General features: G+C 35.0%; 2 protein-coding genes across 3 annotated transcripts in view; one reads left to right on the top strand and one right to left on the bottom strand.

Moving 5' to 3' along the window:
• LOC140441179 (venom serine protease-like) overlaps positions 1-21439 on the bottom strand; it is a 318277-nt gene that overhangs the window by 130358 nt on the left and 166480 nt on the right. The window lies entirely within an intron of this gene.
• The window catches only part of shot (dystonin-like protein short stop), a 733882-nt gene continuing 721184 nt past the window's right edge, over positions 8742-21439 (top strand). For both annotated transcript variants that reach the window (XM_072531672.1, XM_072531664.1), the window contains exons 1-2: positions 8742-9281; positions 21242-21363. In XM_072531672.1, the coding sequence (XP_072387773.1) occupies positions 21261-21363 (103 nt within the window). In that variant the 5' untranslated portion in view covers positions 8742-9281; positions 21242-21260. The remainder of the gene's footprint in view (positions 9282-21241; positions 21364-21439) is intronic.

Raw genomic sequence — 21439 nt, 5'->3', positions numbered from 1 at the left:
CCACAGGATCTGGATTGTGGCAATTCAACGTTATGCCATTTGGACTTTGTAATGCTCCTGCGACATTTGAGAGGCTTATGGAAAATGTGTTGAGAGGGTTATCTTGGAAAACATGCCTGGTTTATTTAGATGACATAATCGTCTTGGGGGAGACATTCGAAGACCATTTGAGGAATTTAGAAAACGTTTTTAATCGACTTAAAGCTGCCCAATTGATGTTAAACCCCAAGAAGTGCCAGCTATTTCAAGGTAAAGTCAATTATCTGGGTCATATAGTCAGTAAAGAAGGAGTGGCCGTGGATAAGGGAAAAATCGATTCCATTAAGGAATGGCCAAAACCAACTGACAAACATCAAGTGAGAAGTTTTCTTGGACTATGTACTTACTACCGGAGGTTTATTAAGAAGTTTGCAGATATCGCTAAGCCATTAACGCGACTTACGGAGGAAGCAAGAGATTACCGCTGGGATACAGACTGCCAAAATGCCTTTGAGACCTTGAAAAAGCATTTAATAACAGCACCAATTTTAGGGTATCCACTGCCAGAAGGAGAGTTCATCTTAGATACAGATGCAAGTAATGTGGGAATTGGAGGAGTGCTGTCTCAGATTCAAGGAGGACAGGAACGAGTCCTCGGATATTTTAGTAAAGTTCTTTCAAAACCTGAGCGGAATTATTGCGTCACGAGAAGAGAACTTCTGGCAGTAGTGAAATCAGTAGAGCACTTCTATCAATACCTCTATGGAAGGAAGTTTTTAATCCGAACCGACCATGCCGCCCTTAAGTGGTTGATGCAGTTTAAGAATCCAGAGGGTCAGATAGCCAGGTGGATCGAACGACTCCAAGAATACGATTTTAAGATTGAGCACCGAGCCGGAGTTAGCCACAGAAACGCTGATTCTCTTTCCAGACGGCCATGCCCAGCAGAGTGTCCCCACTGCAACAAAACGGAATCCAAGGAAGCAGCAGTGCTAAGAACGACGATTGTCAACGACGACTGGACGCCTACTAAGATAAGGGAAGAACAAGAGAGAGATCCAGTTATACAGAAAATCCGAAAATGGAAAGAGGAAAACCGTCGACCACCTTGGCAGGAAATATCAAACCTATGCTCAGTAGTTAAGACGTATTGGGCCCAGTGGGACTCATTTATCATCGAAGATGGCTTGCTTAAACGAGTCCTGGAAAATGATGACGGTTCAGAGAAGAGAAGACAGTTGGTGATCCCAAAGAGCAGAATAGCCGAAGTACTTCGTCAGTTACACGACAGTCCATCGGGAGGGCATTTTGGTGTAAGGAAAACCCTTCAGCGAATTCGGGAACGGTTTTATTGGATGAACAGTTCCGACGACGTAAAAGACTGGTGTAAGAAATGTACTATTTGTGCTACGAGTAACGGGCCTCACCGGAAAAGGAGAGCTCCTATGAGACAATATAATGTTGGAAGCCCGTTTGAAAGAATAGCTTTGGACATTGCAGGGCCATTTCCAGAAAGTGAAAATGGGGGCAAGTACATGTTGGTAGTAATGGATTACTTCACTAAGTGGGTCGAGATTTACGCACTTCCAGACCAGAAGGCCGCCACCGTTGCAGATAAGTTGATCCAAGAATATATCAGCCGATTTGGAGTGCCTTTGGAGATCCATAGTGACCAAGGCAGGAACTTCGAAAGTGATCTATTCCAAGGAATATGTGATAGACTAGGCATGAAGAAAACAAGAACTACCGCGTATCATCCGCAATCGGATGGTATGGTAGAACGAATGAATAAGACAGTTGGCAAGTATTTGACAAAGATGGTGTCCGATCATCAGCGAGACTGGGACCAATACCTTCCGTTCTTCACAATGGCCTACAGATCTGCTGTTAACGAATCAACGGGCCAGACACCAGCCAGAGTCCTATTCGGACGCGAAATGCGACTACCTTGTGATCTAGAATTTGGGTGTCGACCTGGAGAAGATGTAGCAAGTGAAGATTATGTGATCGAATTACGAAGAAGAATGGACGATGTACATGAGTTGGTCCGTTCCCACCTTCAGATCGCTAGCGACCGAATGAAGAAACGGTACGATACACAAGCCGAAAAGGGTTGCTTTAAGAAGAACGACAAAGTATGGCTGTATAATCCCAAGAAGCGAAAAGGTTGTTCTCCCAAATTGCAGCAGTTTTGGGAAGGTCCATACCTCATCATGGAGAAGATCAACGATGTCATCTACCGAATAAGCAAGATTCCGAGGGGAAAGCCGATGATAGTACACCATAACCGGTTGGCATCTTTCGAAGGTGACCACGACGTAGATGAAGAAGTGGAAGTAAACCAAGTCCAAGATGTGTTTGACCTCACGTTTGAGGAATTCATGGGTGCCTATGGAGGTACCGGTAAAGCGAGACATGGTGTTACCACTGAAGAAAAGCAAGATCTACTCGAGCTCCCCGATGACTACTCGCTGGCCCTTACCATCCCGGCCAGTATCAAAGACGCACCAGGGTTGGCATCCGTCTTTCGAAGGAAGTTTGGTCGAGTTGCAGAACTTCAATGCCAAGTGCCAGCTCCCGGTAAAACCTTGAAACTCCAAGATGCATCACGTTACCTTTTCTACCTGGTAACAAAAGACACTGCCCGTGACCAACCTACCTACCGAGATGTATGGGAAGCCTTACTTCAATTGAGAGGGCACGTACTAGAGTCCGACGTGCAAAAGTTAGCCATGCCAAAGTTGGAGTGCCGCCAATTAGATTGGAGGGTTATCCGAAATATGGTGGAGGAGATCTTTAAAGACACCGAAGTCCAGGTGTTAGTCTGTTGCAATCCGCATAGTTACTGGTGCGGAGAGAAAACCGTCCCTTGTCATTTTTATACAACTGGAAGTTGTAAAAGAGGGTCCAGTTGCCGATACCAGCATACCGTTCCAGTTCTAGTCCCAACAAGGTTCCAGGAGGAACCATCTTTTGAGAGGGGGGCAATGTTACGTAAAAATATGAGTCATAGTTTTAACCTTTAAAACATGTTTTTAATCTAATATGTTGTAGAGTTTACGAGAGGCCTCGATTTACCTGAGCGACCTTCCAGAACCGATGCGAGGGAAATCCAGTTGCCTTTACCGTTTCGCCATCGAAGGTTTTAGACTATTCGAGATAACGGCACTGGTATATAATAACGGAACTTTATTTGGAAGGGACAGTTAATAAAGAAGATTCACGCTCGTGATATTATTGTTACGCTCGCCTACTAATAAATTATTGTGTATGTAGTGATAAATAAACTTATATTAATTATCGTGCCTTTTAATAAATTAAAGTAGGAACAAGATAATAAATTAGTAAAGACATTATAAATTAAAGACATAACAATTAATAAATTCACAACAGTACATTTTTCATTGGAATGGAAGACATGAATTAATATCTGCTTAATCTTCTCTACACCTCCTCGGTATAACTTCTCCAGTTTCAGAATCTTCTATAACAAATATTCCTGGTAGTGTATAAAAACACTTTGATGCTACACTTCGGAGAAAATTATTTATTTTTCGCATTTTTCGATCAGTTTTATTCAATATTTACTCCAAGTCATTTATTTTTCATTAAAACTTTTCATGTCAAAAATTACGTACTCACGTATTGTGTAATCCAGTGAATACAAGATAAATATCTTAATGATTTTTCGAATTATAATTGGCACTTTAATAATCGATCACTTCAAGTCCGTGCTCAAATATTACAGATGTTGAGCATAACTTTATCGAAGCGGTAGCACTACATCCGTTGGCTCTGCAAGAAGAGGAAGGACTTTCTGCACTACCGGACGATTCTATTTCATAGGGGTTGTAGTGAAGTCATAAATGGGTCAAGTATTTTTATTTTTATTTCTGCATTTACGATCTACAGATGCTGGCAAAGTTCCATTTTGGGTATTGAAATACAATAATTCTAAAGAGAATAAAGGAAGCTGGCATCATTTGGTTCATAAGATAAGTAATGGTATAAGTTTACGAGCTGGTCAGTGAATTGTTTGCACAATATAGAAATCAATTAGGTTTATCTCTGAGTTATTAAGACTATAATGGTTGTTGGGTTTAAATTTCTTAACAATTTATGGTATTGTTTTTTCCAATTGTAATCATATACTTTAAGCCCTTTAACATGTTATCTACATATTATATGGGTCTCATAAAAAGAAATGAAGTATAAAAAGATGGACTTATATCAAGACATCAATTGACCAAATTTCATCCTACCTTACGAACGGTAGGCAGCGGTCAACTCAGTGCGCAATGCTAGATATCTCTCTCTCTCTCTCTCTCTCTCTCTCTCTCTCTCTCTCTCTCTTCTCTCTACATCTCTCTCCCGTTCGCTCTTTTGCCCTCTCTCTCTATCCCTCTCTCTCTCTCTCTCTCTCTCTCTCTCTCTCTCTCTCTATCCTCTAGTTTTCTCTTTTTCTCCCTTTTTCTCTCTCTCTATCTTAATTTTGTCTTCACATAATATAAAGGTTAACTGCGAATATATTGAATAAGCAGTCTCCGGCCAATCAGTCATACAATTATGTAAAAGTTACTCCTAATCCCCCCCTCCCTGAGAATTGAACGTGTCTCACAGTACAACTACTTGGGAACTATAATCAATGAGTCGTGGGACAATACCCAAGAGATTAAATTTCGCATTCGTGTTCAAGAGCCATGACCTCACCCTAGAAACAAAAATAAGGCTCCTTAAATGTTACGTGTACTCAATGCATCTGTACGAAGTAGAAACGTGGACATTGAATGCGGAAACTCTATCAAAACTTTAGGCTATTGAGCTATGGTTATACAGAAGGATCCTGAAGATACCATTTACAGACAAAGTCACCAATGAAGAAGTATTACGGAGGATGAACACAACTGTGGATTTGATCAACATCGTGAAGACCCGTAAGCTGCAGTACTTGGAACATATAATGAGAAATAAAGGCAGATAAGAGCTGTTACAATGCATTTTGCAAGGTAAAATTCAAGGAAAAAGGGCCCCAGGACGAAGAAGAATATCCTGGCTTGCTAACCTGAGAGCATGGTATAGGAAGACCTCAACACAGCTATTCAGTATAGCAACCAACAAAGTCATACCATCATAGCCAGAATGATCGCCAACGTTCGGAACGGACATGCACCAGATTATTTGATATATATCAAAATAACAAACTAAAATAGCCAATGGTTTCTTAAAACACAAAGATATACACAAATTCTCGTGGATACAACCAAAGCTAACTGCGATTCAGATCACTTTCTAGTCAAAAGTAAAATCATAGTTTCCTATATAATTTCCATTCATGTCGGTTGTTCCATTGTCCTTATCTAAGTTCTTTGGAACTCATTGATTTTCGTACTTCTTCCATATGTTGTCTTCGATATTTTTGTAGATGCCCATGCAAGTACTTGTTTCGGTAGTCTATTGATTTCCATTAGCTGTAGGAGAGAGTGGCCACAGTGAGACGGTTTTTAGTCATTCGAGATTTTTTCACAACTTTTTTTATAAATGTATATTGAAAACAAACAAATAATCATTTAGTAGGCTTTTATTTTACAAAAATACACAACAGAAATAGATTAGAACTTGAAAACATAAGTGTAAAAAAATTCTTTTTGACGTTGTAAAGTGTCTCACAGTATCCCACAGTGGTCCACACTGAGACACACAGTGGTCCACAACGAGACATCGTTCATTGAACATGTAGTACGCCAAAATTCACTTCGAACTAAACACAATTATTTTGCCCTCTTGGTTTTTCTATATAACACTGGTATAGATAAAATCATCACTATGTCTTTCGATAAAACACTAGCAACTACCGGAACGTTTGGATAAAAGAACTTGTTCGATTTATTTTTTCTTCTCAGATAATTGATCTCATATTCGAAATTATCGGAAAGATTGGTCAAAATTTTGCCAACAAAATATTTTACTGACTTTTGCTTGCGAACTTCACAAGAACATAGTCATCAATGACTGCATTTCTATCCAGTTCTTCGAATCCTATTAGTGGAGCATCAAGGTCGGCATCATATTCAGATGGGATGTTCAGGGATTTTGCTTGGTCACTTAAAGAACTATTTTCGGATTTGATAAATCGTTTTTTTACTGTCCTAGCTTTAGCTTTGCGTTTTCGGCGTTCTTTGTTTGAAGTTCAATTTTTTCCTGAGTGTCTGTTGGAATGAAACTTTTTCCGCGTTTTCTGTTCTGCACTCGTTTTCTTAGAGCGGCTTTGGGGTAGCCTTGAAACTCTTGAGGGCTAGAAAACGATTTTGTTGTCATCACGGTTTCTTCAGAATCATGGTCAATAGTAAGTGTTGTTATCATAGTATCAATATCCCCATCTTGCGTATTTCGCATGCAGGAATCTGAAACTAAAGATTTAACAGTACCATTGATACCAAGATGTTGATTGTTTTTGTGATGTTGATAAGGGAAAATACCCGATTTACAGAATCCTGATGTTATATTAATCGAAGTCATTGACTGCTGAAATGCTCTCGTAATACATTATGGTATATCGTATACGGTGATTGGATCTCCGGAGTGGTGCATGAGCCAAGAGTCGAACAACAGGAATGTTGGATTTTTTATTAAGAAATTTGTATGGTTTATGAAATGTCGCATAACTTCCACAAACAACTCGCTGTTCATCCAGCTCGAAGGTCCAAGTCCCAAACTACCAGTTGAACTACCAACAATATCAAAGTAATAACTCAATGCACAGCCGCATAATATCGGTCTATGTGAGGAACAATATAACTCCAAATTCCTAGGATTTCTTCTTCATGTGCCTTGTCTGTTCCGAACGTTGGCAATCAACATGGCTATTCTGACTTTGTTTACGGCAGATCTGAATAGTTCAGCAGATGACAATCCGAACCATTGCCGCAAGTTTTGGAGCCACGAGTGTCTTCTCCTCCCTGGACCCCTTCTGCTGTCTATTTTCCCTTGAACGATCAGCTGTAGTACTCTATATTTATTATGTCTCATAACGTGACCCAAGTATTCCAACTTCCTTTTTTTTATACTTATTCCTACCTCTCTCTCTCTCTTTACCTATCCGGCGTAGTACCTCTTCGTTGGTCACGTGCTCAGTCCAGGATATACGTAAGATACGTCGGTAAGCCCACATTTCGAAGGCCTCTACTTTTTTCATCAATGTTGCGGTCATTGTCGACGCCTCCATTCCATATAACAAAACCGGGAATACATAATATTTCAGAAGTCGAATTTTGAGAGGTAGGTGAGGCTTTTAGAGGTGAAAATTTGCTTCATGCTAGTGAACGATGCTCTTGCCTTTTCTACTCTTATACGTATTTCCTTCGCTTGATCCCAATTTGAGTTAACTGTTGTTCCCAAGTAGATGTACGAATCCACGTGTTCAATTCTTTCATTGCCTAATATCAGTTGCTGTAGTGGTTGTTGGGTTTTGCTTACTAACATCCATTTGGTTTTTGTGATATTTAGTCTGAGTCCGTATTGTGCACTTGTTTTTTGTATCTTACTCATTAGGCAACTCAGTTCCTCCATGCTACTTGCTAGAATCACAGTGTCGTCAGCATACCTTATGTTATTAATTAGTTCTCCATTTATCTTTATGCCTTCTGAGCTTTCCTCCAGCGCTATCTTAAATACTTCTTCTGAGTATATATTAAAGAGAATAAGAGACAAGATACAGCCCTGTCGTACCCCTTTCTTGATCTCAAGTTTATTGGTCAATGTAGATCCTACTTTCACTTTGGCTGTTTGGCCCCAATAGAGACTCGCTATTGTTCGAATGTCTCTGTAGTCGACTCCGATCTTATGGAGAACTTCAATTATCTTTTCGTGCTTTACGTTATCGAATGCTTTTGCGTAGTCTATAAAGCATATGTACACGTCTTTGTTCATATCTCTGCAGCGCTGGATGAGTACCTGTAGACTAAAAAGCATTTGCCTTATTAAATCCATTTTCGTGGCTTCCATCTTCCTTACGTTTTTCTCTATTCATTGCCATATATATATATATATATATATATATATATATATATATATATATATATATATATATATATATATATATATATATATATATATACGAATTTCGCTACTTTGTTACACTCTTTCTCTTGTTCCAGAGACTTCCGTTAAAGCATTCTATAGCTTTTCTGTCTTGTATTATTCTGCTGTTAATTTCTTGGCCATCTGTTTCTTCTAGATCCAGATCTTTATATTCATCACCACTCTCTTTCTCCTTGTTGTTATCTAGTACAAGATTTGCTGTGTATATTTTGATACGGAGATGTTTGGATTTTTTGGTATTAAGTATTAGTTCCCATTTCTGGTATTCTTCGTATTAGCGAAACAACAGCTTCGAAACAACGTAATTTACAAAGGAATAGTCAAAAATCACTCCAGTGTTGGCTGACGTGAAAAATCTATCATACCATATCCATACAGGTGTCGGATGAGTATGATTACAAATATTTAAAAAAAATAATAGTTCCTACATCTCAATCATTTAAAATGAATTTCTTTCGAATTACATAATACTACAATCATAAATCATCTTCTGTTTAGTAATTATTTAAAATTAGAATTTGACTCCGGATTTTTTAAATTTAAATCATATAACAATCCCATTGTCCACTACTTTATCAACGCGATAGCGGTATATCCGCTGTTGCCTGGAAGCCCGCCGGCAACGTTGCATTTCAAAAACAAACGACAGTTCCTTCTCTCGATTCGTTTCGTGACGAGAACCAATTCCATGCCTGTAGATTGCGGCATCTTGTAACTTGTAAACAAAAGCACTTCGAAAATACGCGAATACGGTGTGCCCTTTGTTACCGACACAAAGACAGCCGGTGTGATACAAATATGAGAATATATTCCAGTGAAAAGTGACATTATTTAATCAGTAGTGTACGTTCAAATATTGATTTTTCAACATAACCTAAAAACTGGTGAATCACCCTTCTGATTCTGGGTTAAATTACCCTTTTTCGACCCCTACAGTGTTTTGTTTTTAATTTTGGAACACGTTCTGTCACTCTAGCCGGGATAATAGTAATCTAGTAGACACGTTAGTGAGTGGTGAACTGTGGAACACACTCAGCTTTTATCAATTTTTAAAAAATGGATATTGTTATAAAGATTATGTTGAGTTGATTTATGAAATGATAATAGTTGAATGTGAAGTTAAACAGTGTGAACGACAAATTCGGACTCTTTTCGGGTAATTTTTTAGTGCTTTTGAGTGCTTTTTTGGGAGGTTCAATTTGAAGGTGAGTTTGTCAGTAACATTTCCTAGTTTTATGACTGATAACCTTTCTCCTTTGCTTAAAATAGAATATTCTGTTAAATAAAAGCCAAGTTTATAAATAATTCTATATCAGGTGATTGCCAATAAGTACATAAATATTCCATTAATCGGACGGTTCCGGTAATTTTTGCAAGTTTCACGTCAATGTAATTTTGTAACAATGGTATTTTCGGTTGGATTGTATCTATTAAAAATGAAAATATTCCCACGACTGTCACTGATGGCATGCTAAGCATGTTTGTGTATGATACTATGATAATTGACTGATAAGGTTGTGAGACCTAACAATTTTAATACCAGGATTAAAGGGTCTCAAGGACTGATTATCATTATTTTTACAAAAACAAAGGTCGATGATGAAAATTTTATGAATGGTCAGCTGTTTTTAAAAATAGGAATATTACCTAAACACATTCAAGTCATAAGTTCATGGAAACGTTATATCATCTTCAAGAATCAATGTTTTTAATAAGATACTGATTTCTTTTTAGATAAAGATTCTTTTTAGTAGCTTATTACTAAAGGTTTCCATAGATTAACTTAGTCTGTGGCTAGTCCTTATACTGACTAGTCCGTATTTTTGTTCCCTTATTAATTGGCCAACGTATTAAACCTTCCCTTTAGCCACATGACCAACATTTCTATAGTTGCCACCTTTTTTACCCACCTCACTTATACTTACTACAAAGAAGGACCTTTTTTGAGCTTGGTCAAATAACCGTTCCGAAAATGATATGTTAAAAGCTTCCAATGTAGTTTTATTTTTCTTTTTTATATAACAATAATAGATTTCATCTCCGCAGACATCGTTCCGTCTTACTACATCAGTACCTCGGTTTCTTTTCTTGCCCAGTTCGTTACGTTAAATCTTATTTAACTTCGTTATTCCATCTTGACCTCGGTCTTCCTCTTCGCCTTTTGCCTGCCAATGTACTATAGATAGTATTATGGGAATTCTAGACGGAACAACAATTATGAACATGGCCCAACCATCTAAGTATTTGCGTCTTAATTACTGCTACTGCTAATATGTTAGGTTATTTGTTCTTCTTATCTATTATCCCTTTAATATTAAGGTTTTTTCACAGTATTTTTCACTCCCAAACCAATAATCACTCTTGTTGTGACCCATGCTTCAAAAGCATACTTCGCGATCGGCCTAATTACGATCTTGTAGATCCTTAGTTTTACTCTTCTAGATATACATATTTTTTGCTTCTTAACAACCTATTGAGAGTTAGGTTCTCTTGACTGAAGCTATTAATATTTGCTTCATGTATAACATTTTTTTAATATGCTAAACATTATAGGTGATAATTGATCACCCTGTCGCACTTCTTCTTTAACCTCAAAGCTTTCTGTTATATTGACTTTATTGACTGCTCTTTAGAGCCTTAATTTTATCATTCTAATAAGCTTTGGACAAACGTCCATATTTTGCAATGCTGTGAATAGTTCCGTTCTTTTGACTCGATCTAAAACCTGCTTACAATCAATGAAAAGAATCAAGTGACGATCTGATCAACAATGCTTCTTCCTTTTCTGAACCCACACTGATTTAATCGAGAGAATATGATCTTACTGATAGTACAATATTACACTAAGAAGTTTACCCAAAGTTTACCACAGGAACCTGATTATTTAAAAAAGAAAGAATAAATTGGTTTCAAATAAAAAAGGAAATTTTTTATTTGTTGACAAATTGTTATAAATAAGGTAGATTGCCTGGGTAGACTTTGGGTAAACTTTTTATTGTAGTAATGTACGTATATCATAATGCTTTAGATTAAAACACAATGTTGTGAGTAAGAAATACCTAATCAATGTGTTTGGAACGGTTAAATTCAGACGTTTTAAATTTCAAAATTTTTGTTAGTTAAATTCCATGTCCAACCTATTGAAAAATGGCTTTGAAAAACGCTAAAATTGCTTTTTTTGGAATTTTTAATTGTTTAATTGCATTTTACGAAAAAATTACAGGAATAACTTTCGTCTTAAAATAACCCAAATTATCAAAAAAAAAGTGGTACTTAATTTGTATGGCGAAAAAATTGTATGGACCCTCGCTTTTGTTTAATAGGATAACACTTTCAATTTTTTACCAATTTCTTTATATTTTTGTGCAGACCTTCTACAAACCTTATTGCATTACCTACGTACTGCATTCCGTTTTCCAAAAAAATTAACTTCAAAAATGATATTCAAAAAAATATAAAACGTTGTGCTTTTAAGTATTTCTACCACTATGCTCTAAATGGGCTTCCTTCTATCACCTAACTAAACACAAAAGAAATATTTTACAGATATCATTTATTGGCAAAAATACACATTTTATAATGTGTATTTACTAAACTTACTAAATTTTACTTAAAGGAGGGTAATATATTGACAGAACAGCAAGCAAAACTAAGAAGATGGAATTCCTGAATGTGACCGAAAATGTTTTAGACTATATTGGTACATAAGATAAGATGTTTGTTTGTAATACTTCATTTAACGTTTTCTATTGTTTTTAACACGTTCAGCCCCGCTGTTATAATTTTTTTTCTTGTCCATTGGTCAGCATTTTATTTTTTGTAAATAAGACGGGAGTCGTGGATGCCTTTCCGCATTTCTGATTCATTTTCAAAAAAAAATATTTAACAATCGAGTTATTGCACAACATTTTTGAGGCATCACATTGATGCCTCGCTGTCCGAGAACTATAAATTTGTTTGTCTGGACAGCGTGGCATTTACGTGTTGCATCAAACTTGTTCATTCTTGTATGAAGCGACGGAAGTATTTGACGTTATATTCTGAGTCATTCTTTGTTCGGTCCTCTTTGCCTACGATTTCTACGAAAAAGAACAGAAAAGACTTGTAAGTTTATACGAAGAGCTTATGTCAGATGAAGACGTAGGAGTGGACGACCCTTATGCAAATTCTGGATCATCAGATGATTATATACCCAGTGACACAAAATCCTCGGATTCTTCCGAAGAAATTCCTAGGAAACTGAGAAAATTACATGGCATCAGTGAAGTACCGGACAAACGCAATCTTGAAGTGCCAGGGCCTAGCGGTATACCAAAAATAGCGTTACTGGCCGTTGAAAATGAGGTAAGTTTTACTAAACTTTTATGTTCATTCTGAAAAGTCATACCTAATTTCTGTTTAGGATGACCTGATACAACAGACAATAGAAACTGTAATTTCTGCATTTGCTGTTGTCGCAGAAGAAGATGAAGGGGAGAGTTCAGATTTATTATGGAGCGAAGTTGACACTTCCAAGTTGAAAAATTTTCCGCAGACTATTCAGAATGCTGGGGTAAGACTGGAATATTACAACAATTTTACAGAAACTCCTTATTTCTTTTACAAACTATTTGTGACTGATGACTTGATCGATTATATAGTTGATCAAACGAATTTATACGCAGATCAACAGATAAATGGCCGACCTGTTGTAGCCAAATCTAAATGTAAACGTTGGATACCAACTACAAGAAAAGAAATGGAAATGTTCTTTGGAGTAACTATATGGATGGGATTGCTAAAAGCACCACGATTACGCGACTATTGGAGCAGAAATTACTTATTTGTTACTAATATAAGACACAAAATGTCTAGAAATCGTTTTGAGCAGTTACTTTCAAATATTCACTTCAATAATAATGAAACAGCCACAACCAAACTCACCGGATTTTGATCGGCTTCACAAAATATCTCCGTTGGTTCAAAAACTTATTTCTAGATTTCAGCAAATTGTTGCTCCAGTAGAAAATGTCTGTATTGACGAGACGATGGTACCTTATCGTGGTTGCTTGGAATTCAAGCAATATATCAAAAATAAAAAACACAAATTTGGTATCAAATTATATAAGCTTTGCTTAGAAAACGGCTACACTTATGACCTCAAAATATACTGTGGAAAAGATAGTCAGGGTGGTCAAAATGCCTCTTTATCTGTTGTTCTATCACTTATGGAAGGGTTGTTAGATAGTGGTCGTACTATCTTCACAGATACACCCTTGCTCATACACTGCTCAGCCGTACAACTCTCCTTGTAGGCACTGCTCGGTCAAACAGAAAAATGAATTGGCCCGAGTTTGTCAAGAAAAAACTAAAAAAAATGAAAAAATTGCCTTACAAAGTAATTCCGGAATTGTAATATTAAAATGGTGTGACAAAAGGGATGTCTTGATGATTAGTACAAAGCATGGGGATGAAATGTTGAAACGTCTACACAAAGGCAAAGAAATTGAAAAGCCCAAAATGATTGTTGATTACAATGATTCAAAATCCTTTATTGATCTCTCAGATCAGAAAAAAGCGTATTCACATTGCTTGAGACGAGGGAATAAATGGTACAGGAAATTAGCCACAGAATTATTGTTTGGTAGTGCCTTGGTGAATGCTCATATTGTAAAACAAACTAAATTGACTATAACAGAGTTCAAAACAGAAGTCGCTATAGAATTACTGGGTGAAATGTCCGCTATTGAAACTAATATCAACGATAACACCGATGTCAGTCATTAGCTTGTAGAAGGAAGAGAAAACAGATGTGTGGTTTGCTACGTTAGAATGAAGAATGAATTGGGGCGGAAGGAAGCTCAAAACAAGTGTTCTCGTTCTAAATTTTTGTGCAACCAATGCAAAAAACATTATTGTATTTCTTGTTTTTTCTCAACACATAATGCTGTTTTAAAATAATAAGGTGTTATATTATTATAATTATTTTTGCACATTTCTGAAGAAAATCTTTTATTTTTTTCATAAAGTTTTATAATTTCCATATCTTTCGTAAAAACCGTCTCACATCCGATCAGGAAATATTATTTTGCTTCTTGGACCACCCTGTCCAACTTACAATGTAATTTATATAGCTGTGGGGGCACAGTTGTTGCCTCGGTGTCCCGAATACAAAACTGTAGTGTGGCATTAGAGTGATGACTCACTGTCCCAAGAGTACTATTTAGTGAAGCATCATATTGATACCACCCGGGGCTGAACGTGTTAATTATGTGTTCTTGTTGCATGCCATAATGTAAATAAAAAATAAGTTCCCCGCTACCACTTCGCTACTGACACGCTTCTTGGTAAAAGTAATAGGAACAGCTAAACCATACGATAAACATAAGTGATCACGCGTATGACTTATTTCGTTTCTTATTTGCTGGAGTATAGAACATGATTACAACTCGATCTACCCCAAGCGGGGTTAATTATACCTACTCTAAAAAAATGAAAAAGTAGTTAATCTTTATCAAAGATCATTGTCCTTAACTAACTTTCAGGTAAACGTTGAGGCAATTTCTATTTTATACCGTTTTGGTCATAGCATTGATAATGGTTTTCCCAATTTGACATCTGATAATTTTATATGATCGATTAGGTATAGATGTACATAAGATTATAGATTAACTTGAAGTAGCTGATGAGTCAATTATTTATTTTATATCATTTTATATAAATATTACTATAATCTCGAATATAAATAGTTCAATATAAAAATTTTGTAATTGACTACAAATAACGATATTTTATTGGATAGGAATAACATTCCAAGATTGCTTGACTGGTATTTTTAGCTTAAGTGTAGACTATTCCTAGAAAGTATTTAGATTTTTTAGACAAATAAAAAGGTAATGGCGCGAAAGAAATAGGTGAAATACTTATGCTACAATAAAAATACAAAGTCAATTGCATTCCCCCGGTGTTTGTAATGACTTAACTAACGAGATTGAATATTTTTGGATTGAATATTAAGATTCCTTTAAATAGATAGAATATTAGGTACTATAAATATTAGTGGATATAAAAGTTGTGTAAATGAACAGTCCGAATTGTACAAAAACAGATATGCAGCTATTTTGCAATATGAAGATTTGAATTTGATGTTTGCAACGTTCTCAGATTTACCATTTTTCTGATATCATTAGTCACTTTGGTTTTTTAAACGCCCTGTATATTGTACCTATATTGAAATTTCCATTCAATACCAGTCCAACCGTATACAATACTTTCGATTTTATGTAGTCAGGAACATTTTAAAAAGATAAAGCAAAAGCAAAGAAACGCCTAATCGACATTGTTTGATTTAAACTATGTAAGTACAACTAAATTTAGTTTGTTTTTTTGACAGTATCGTAAAGAACGGTAGAATGCTTCCATTACATTTCTCCATGTTTCTCTAGAAATTAATATGTAATAAGATAATTATATAACAATAAAACACTGAAAACTTTTGTTTTCAAAACTTCCACAGTGCACACGTAGAATCTATTTTTCTATTATTGAAAGCCGTTTTATGTTCTGCTATACGTTCGTTAAAAATTCTACAAGTTTGACCGATGTAAGTATTTGGGCAATAGCCACATTTAAGTTGGTATACATAACCGTGTAAGTGCTTTTTCTTTGTAAGTACTGGATTTTTTCTCTAGTGGTGGAAATACTAATGTCTGGGCTTACTTATGTAGTTTTTGATTTAAAATTTTATTTATTGTTGGTTTATTGTACTTACCAATACCATTGTTTATTGCTATTTGCTTAATGATATTTAATTCTATTTCAAAGTTGATTTTTGACATCGGAATTTCTATTAATCTATGTAACATGCTACGTAGGCTGCCAATTTATGTTGTTTAGGATGGGATGATGAATTGTGTATAGTCGTATCAGTATGGGTAGGTTTATGAAATACGCAGAACGCATGTTTGTTTTTAAGTCTGATAACTTTTAAATCTAGAAATTTTATGGATTGATTCTGTTCTGTTTCTATTGTGAATTCAATATAACTATGGCGTGAATTAATATACGATAAGAATTGGTCAAGTTGTCTGTTAGTTCCTGTAAAATATACCAGTACATCGACTACGTATCTCCACCAATACAAAAACTGTTTGAATACGGGATGTTTGGAAATCTTTGTTTCTACATGATCCATAAAAATATCTGATAGCAATGGGCTTAGAGGATTACCCATTATAAGTTCTGCACTGTTATTTGTATAGATTTGATTATTAAATTCAAATTAGGCCTGGTTTATGCAAATTTCAAGAAGATGTAAAATTTCAGATGTAATAATTGGATTCTTAATATTATGGTCTAAAAGGTTTTTTTTTTAGAACAAAAGTTTCTGTAGGAGGAATACCAGGAAAAATATTTTTTACGTCAATTGAAATTAATCAGGAGTTGTTAGGTAATTGACAATATTGTATCTTATTAACTAGTTTTTTTGTATTTTTACGGTAAATTTCTTAGGTGAAAATTTAGTGTGTTCTAAAATAATCTCGAACAGTGTTTTTGAACGTGTGAATGGTCCAAAAACTTACATAGGTCAAACTAGTAGAACTTTTTAAAATATCTTATTTATTTATTTTTCCTCATACTTATATCGATTGTGTTTTAACAGTATTATTTTTTATTGTATGTTAAATCGAAAGTAAATGAACATATTAAAATGAATAATATGGTTCCTCTTATTTTATCTTCTATATACTGGTCGCAGAAAAAGTGCCGATGCTGCAACTCTGTAACTTTGCCGAAATAATTTTTAAGTTCTAATTTACAAAGCATAATACCATAATAAGCATAATAAGCGGTATATGAATAAGCGGCGATTACACTTTCGTACAAAATAATAAGTGTCATAAAAGATGGTATACATTTTCATTTTCGTAATGCTTTTCGAAGAAGCTATTCATATTAAATATATAAATTTGTACAAATCTTGGAGTTTATTCATTTGTGAAAATATTCTTAAAGTGTTTATATTGCTATAGTCTTGATTGAAAATCATTTATTCTTGAAACGTTATGGAGAATTTCGGCAAACGTATGGAGGTGAAAAAAAGTGCAACGAAAAGAGATGCTCCCCTTTTATTCGTAAATAACTACAAATTCAATTTTGCCGAAAAGTTAAAAAGTGGGGAATCACGCTGGAGATGTCGTACCAAAGGTTTTAACGCTGCCGTCTACACAATTAGGGATGATGTAGTAATTTCTAGACAAAACTTAAATCATTTTCATGTAAGCCTGGAGGCCAACTGCATTCAACAACAGTTTGTAAGAGTAGCAGCTAAGCGTAAAGCTGCAGAAAATATAAGTACTCATTCCAGGAAAATTTTACATCCCGTTTTAAGTGAAAAACAAAATACCAATTTAACTATTATGAATTTGAAATCAGTGAAACAAAGTATTTATACTGTAAGAAGAAAATTACTCCCAGTTTTGCCGAAAACGTTAGAAGTGCTGGAATCATTAGAAAAACTAGAGGACCCTATCATCACGTCTAGAAATGAAAACTTTTTATTAGTAAATGATAAGAGTGCAAAATTAACTATTATATCTTGTAAGACAAATCTCAGACATTTATGTAAGTGTTCTGGAATATATATGGATGGTACATTTAAATATTGCCCAAAATTCTATTATCAAATGTTTACAATTCATGGATACTACAATGGCCACTACATTCCACTAGTATTTTGTTTATTGTCAGATCAATTATCATCTACATATGAAACATGTTTCAATTTGATAAGGACCAAATGTTCAGAGCTAACTTTAAATTTTCTTCCAAAATATATTGTCATCGATTTTGAAAAATCAATTCATAAGGCTGTTAAATCAGTTTGGAGTCAATCTAAAATAATCGGATGTAGATTCCATCTTTCGCAGGCTTGGTGGCGTAAAATTCAAGAACTTGGCTTAACAAATGATTACAAAAACAGAACTGAAGTGGGAAAATCGATTGGTTATTGCTTTGGTCTTCTTTTTCTAGATCACCAAGAAGTCGGTGATTGTTTAGTTTTTGATCTTATCCTTATCTTAAATTATGCCCGAGAGTGTCGTACTAAATGCTTTTGTTAATTATTTAGTTGAGACATATTTATGTTGATGAAAACTCAATATTTCCACCGATACTCTGGTCTGCAAAATCATCAGAAACTACGAGAACAACCAATGCATGTGAATCTTTCCATTCTGATTTACGTAAATCTTTTAACACATACCATCCGAATATATTCGTGTTTTTAGAGGCTATCAATCAATATCAAAATGAGATTTACATTAGAATTCAAAGTATTCATAAATGTAACAGACTTAATAACAAAACTGTAGTTCGTGAGAAATTTTTGAAAAGTAAAAAAGAAAATTTGAATGAAAAAACTATTACTAGGCCTCTAATATATTAAATATACATCCCACTATTTTAGTTTTTAAGTAAGTTTATTATTATTTGCTATTTATATTGTATGTTGTAAATGAAATTCACTAATCTAAGGTAATAAATTTTATAACGCAGTAAGACAACTTTTTTTTTAATTATGGGATTGATCCCCGCTGAGCTCGACCCCTGGACGAAAGTGTATATGCAAAAATATTTGACTTGGACGAAAGTGTTATTTCTTCAGGTAAAAATTTAAGGTAAAACTGAACTCATTAGGATATTCCGGATGAAAGTGTATCTGCTCATGAATAAGCCAACGCCAGGCGGCCTATGCCACGACCACGAATTTTGCTATAAAATGAGGAACGTGTCAATATATGAAAACAGTAGAGTATAATGGGCTGACACATTTTGTACTACAAACACTCTAATTTTGTAAACGATGCTATCAAAAGAATGGGACTTATTTATGTATTTTGATTTTTCAATGACTTACGATTTTATGAACTTCTAAGTATAGCATAGGCCTAGATTCTTGTGGTAAATTCACCGTATGACACATTCTATGATTTGTTTACTGGACTTTATATAATACGGTATTATACTGTTTTTACTTTTAATATAAATTTTGTTATAGGTTTAATCAAAAAAGTATTATATAACTAATACTTACATAACAAAAATAAACATAATAAGAAACAAAACTTAATTAAAAAAAGGATATAAGTATTAAAGATTTAAATAAATAACACAGCATATTTTTTACTAAAATTGAACTTTTCTGGTATTTATGTTCACAATATATTCAACCAAATATTCTTTAATCTAAGTCATCGTATATTTCATTTTCTGTAGAAATTAGCACCAAATTAGTAAGCCTTCATTGACTCATTGTTGTTCTTAAATAATTTTTTATGAGTTTTACTTTCGAAAATGACCGCTCCCCACTATGGAACAGTCAATATTAAACCTTGGATTTATCTCAATCAAGTTTTTTTTTGTAAGCCGTTGTGTTTTCCCTTTATATTTGCCCAGTTATCGTACCCTTGGCCCCAATATTTAGTTCTGCTATTGTTACAGTTGCCCCACTGTAAAAGACCGCAAATTACCTATATATCTATAATATTTTGATTTTCTTATTAGTAAACGACGTGTTTGATTTGCACCTGGTAAAATTGCTAGATCAAGTTACATTTATGAGTAACCCGCCCTCCCAATTTCTTTTTCTTCTTCGGCCTTTCCCATTATGAGTTCGCCGTTTTCGTCCTCCACAGCACTCTATTCTTCCAGTCACCTTCTCTGAGGTCTCTATCTATCATAGCATTTCCGACGTATGTTTTTCATCTTGTAGCAGGTCTTCCTCTCCGTCTTCTTCCCGGCGGGTCCCAGTTTAATATTCTTTTCGGCCACCTATGCTCTGGCATTCTTTGTACATGCCCGTACCACTGCAGGGCTCTGTTTTCCAACTTTTTTGTAATTGAGCATTTTACTTCCATTCTGTTCCATATTTCCTCCGTTCTTATTCTATCCGCTCTTGTGATTTGTAGACATATTCTCATAAAGTCCAGTTCAACTGTTCTTATTTTATTTCGTATTGTTGTTGTCATTGGCCATACTTCCGCTCCATATAGGGTAATATTCATCACTATGCTTTGAAAGATTCTCTTTTTGTTTTCTTTGGTTAGAGTGTTGTTCCATATCACTCCATGAAGTGCTCTTGTGGCTTGTTTTCCCCGTGCTATTTTCATTTCTATATCTTTCATACAAGTACCATCTCGGCTAATCATTGACCCTAAATACTTAAAAGCCTTACAACTCTTAATAGTCTCTTCTTCTAAACTTAAGTTCAAATCTGCAACCTCGGGTCCAATACATAAGTATTCGGTCTTGCACGTATTTATCTTGAGTCCCCAAAGTTCATATTCTTCCTTTAATTTCCTTATCATATATTCCATATCCTCCCTGTCTTGTGCAAAAATGACTTGATCATCTGCGAAAAGTAGTGAATGTAATATATTCTCTTGTACTGGTATGCCCATTGTTCCGCATTTTCTATACCATCTTTTCAAAGCCTGATCCATATATATATATATATATATATATGTTAAAAAGTGTAGGTGAGAGACCACATCCTTGTTTGAGGCCTTTTGTTGCGGTGATTGTTTTTGTTATTTCATTACCTAACTTTATTTGCACTTATGTTTCTTTATACAGTCTTTACGGGTGTTATATTCACCCATTTCTCTCTAACGCGCATTCTTCTCATTGCTTCCCATAGTTGTTTCCTGGGCACGCTATCGTATGCTTTCTCTAAGTCGATAAAGGTCATATGTGTTTCAATTTCTTAATACATTTAATTATGAAAAAATATTAATTTGTTGATATTCTTTTTTTTTTCTAATTTTTTTTTATTTTACATCACTTACCATTGACCGATCTTGACAATAGATATATAATAATTCAGTTTTAGGGTTGTTATATATTATTTTATAAGTTTGTTTACTTAATTGAGAAGATGGGAGGATGATGCTTGTATTAGATAACTTAGTTTATCTTTGCAACTAATTATTTCATATCGTTATTCCAAAATATCATATACAAATAAATATGATGTAGTAGATCGAGACTCGCCTAGTTTGGGGCCGACGACCTAGAAAACGCACCCTTTTAAATAAACCCTACGTGGATGAAATATTTACGCGTATGACGCAACCACATGGAAGCGGTAGTTAAAAGTATATTTACAATTTATTTTTACTTTCAGGGGAAATATGCTGTGAATAATGGATTTTGATAAGGACCCAACCTTACAGGAGTGGACTAGAGAACAACCTTTAGCAGTTCTTGCTTTAGATAGCGCCGATAGAGCAGTTTTACGAATAGCAGGTAAGTCAATTTGGTGTACATTTTTATTCTAAAAACACAATACCAACAATATCTGATAGATATGTAACCTTCAACA

This window comes from Diabrotica undecimpunctata, chromosome 5, assembly GCF_040954645.1.
Source record: "Diabrotica undecimpunctata isolate CICGRU chromosome 5, icDiaUnde3, whole genome shotgun sequence".
Lineage (NCBI taxonomy): Eukaryota > Metazoa > Arthropoda > Insecta > Coleoptera > Chrysomelidae > Diabrotica > Diabrotica undecimpunctata.
This window is presented reverse-complemented; position numbering and strand designations above follow the sequence as displayed.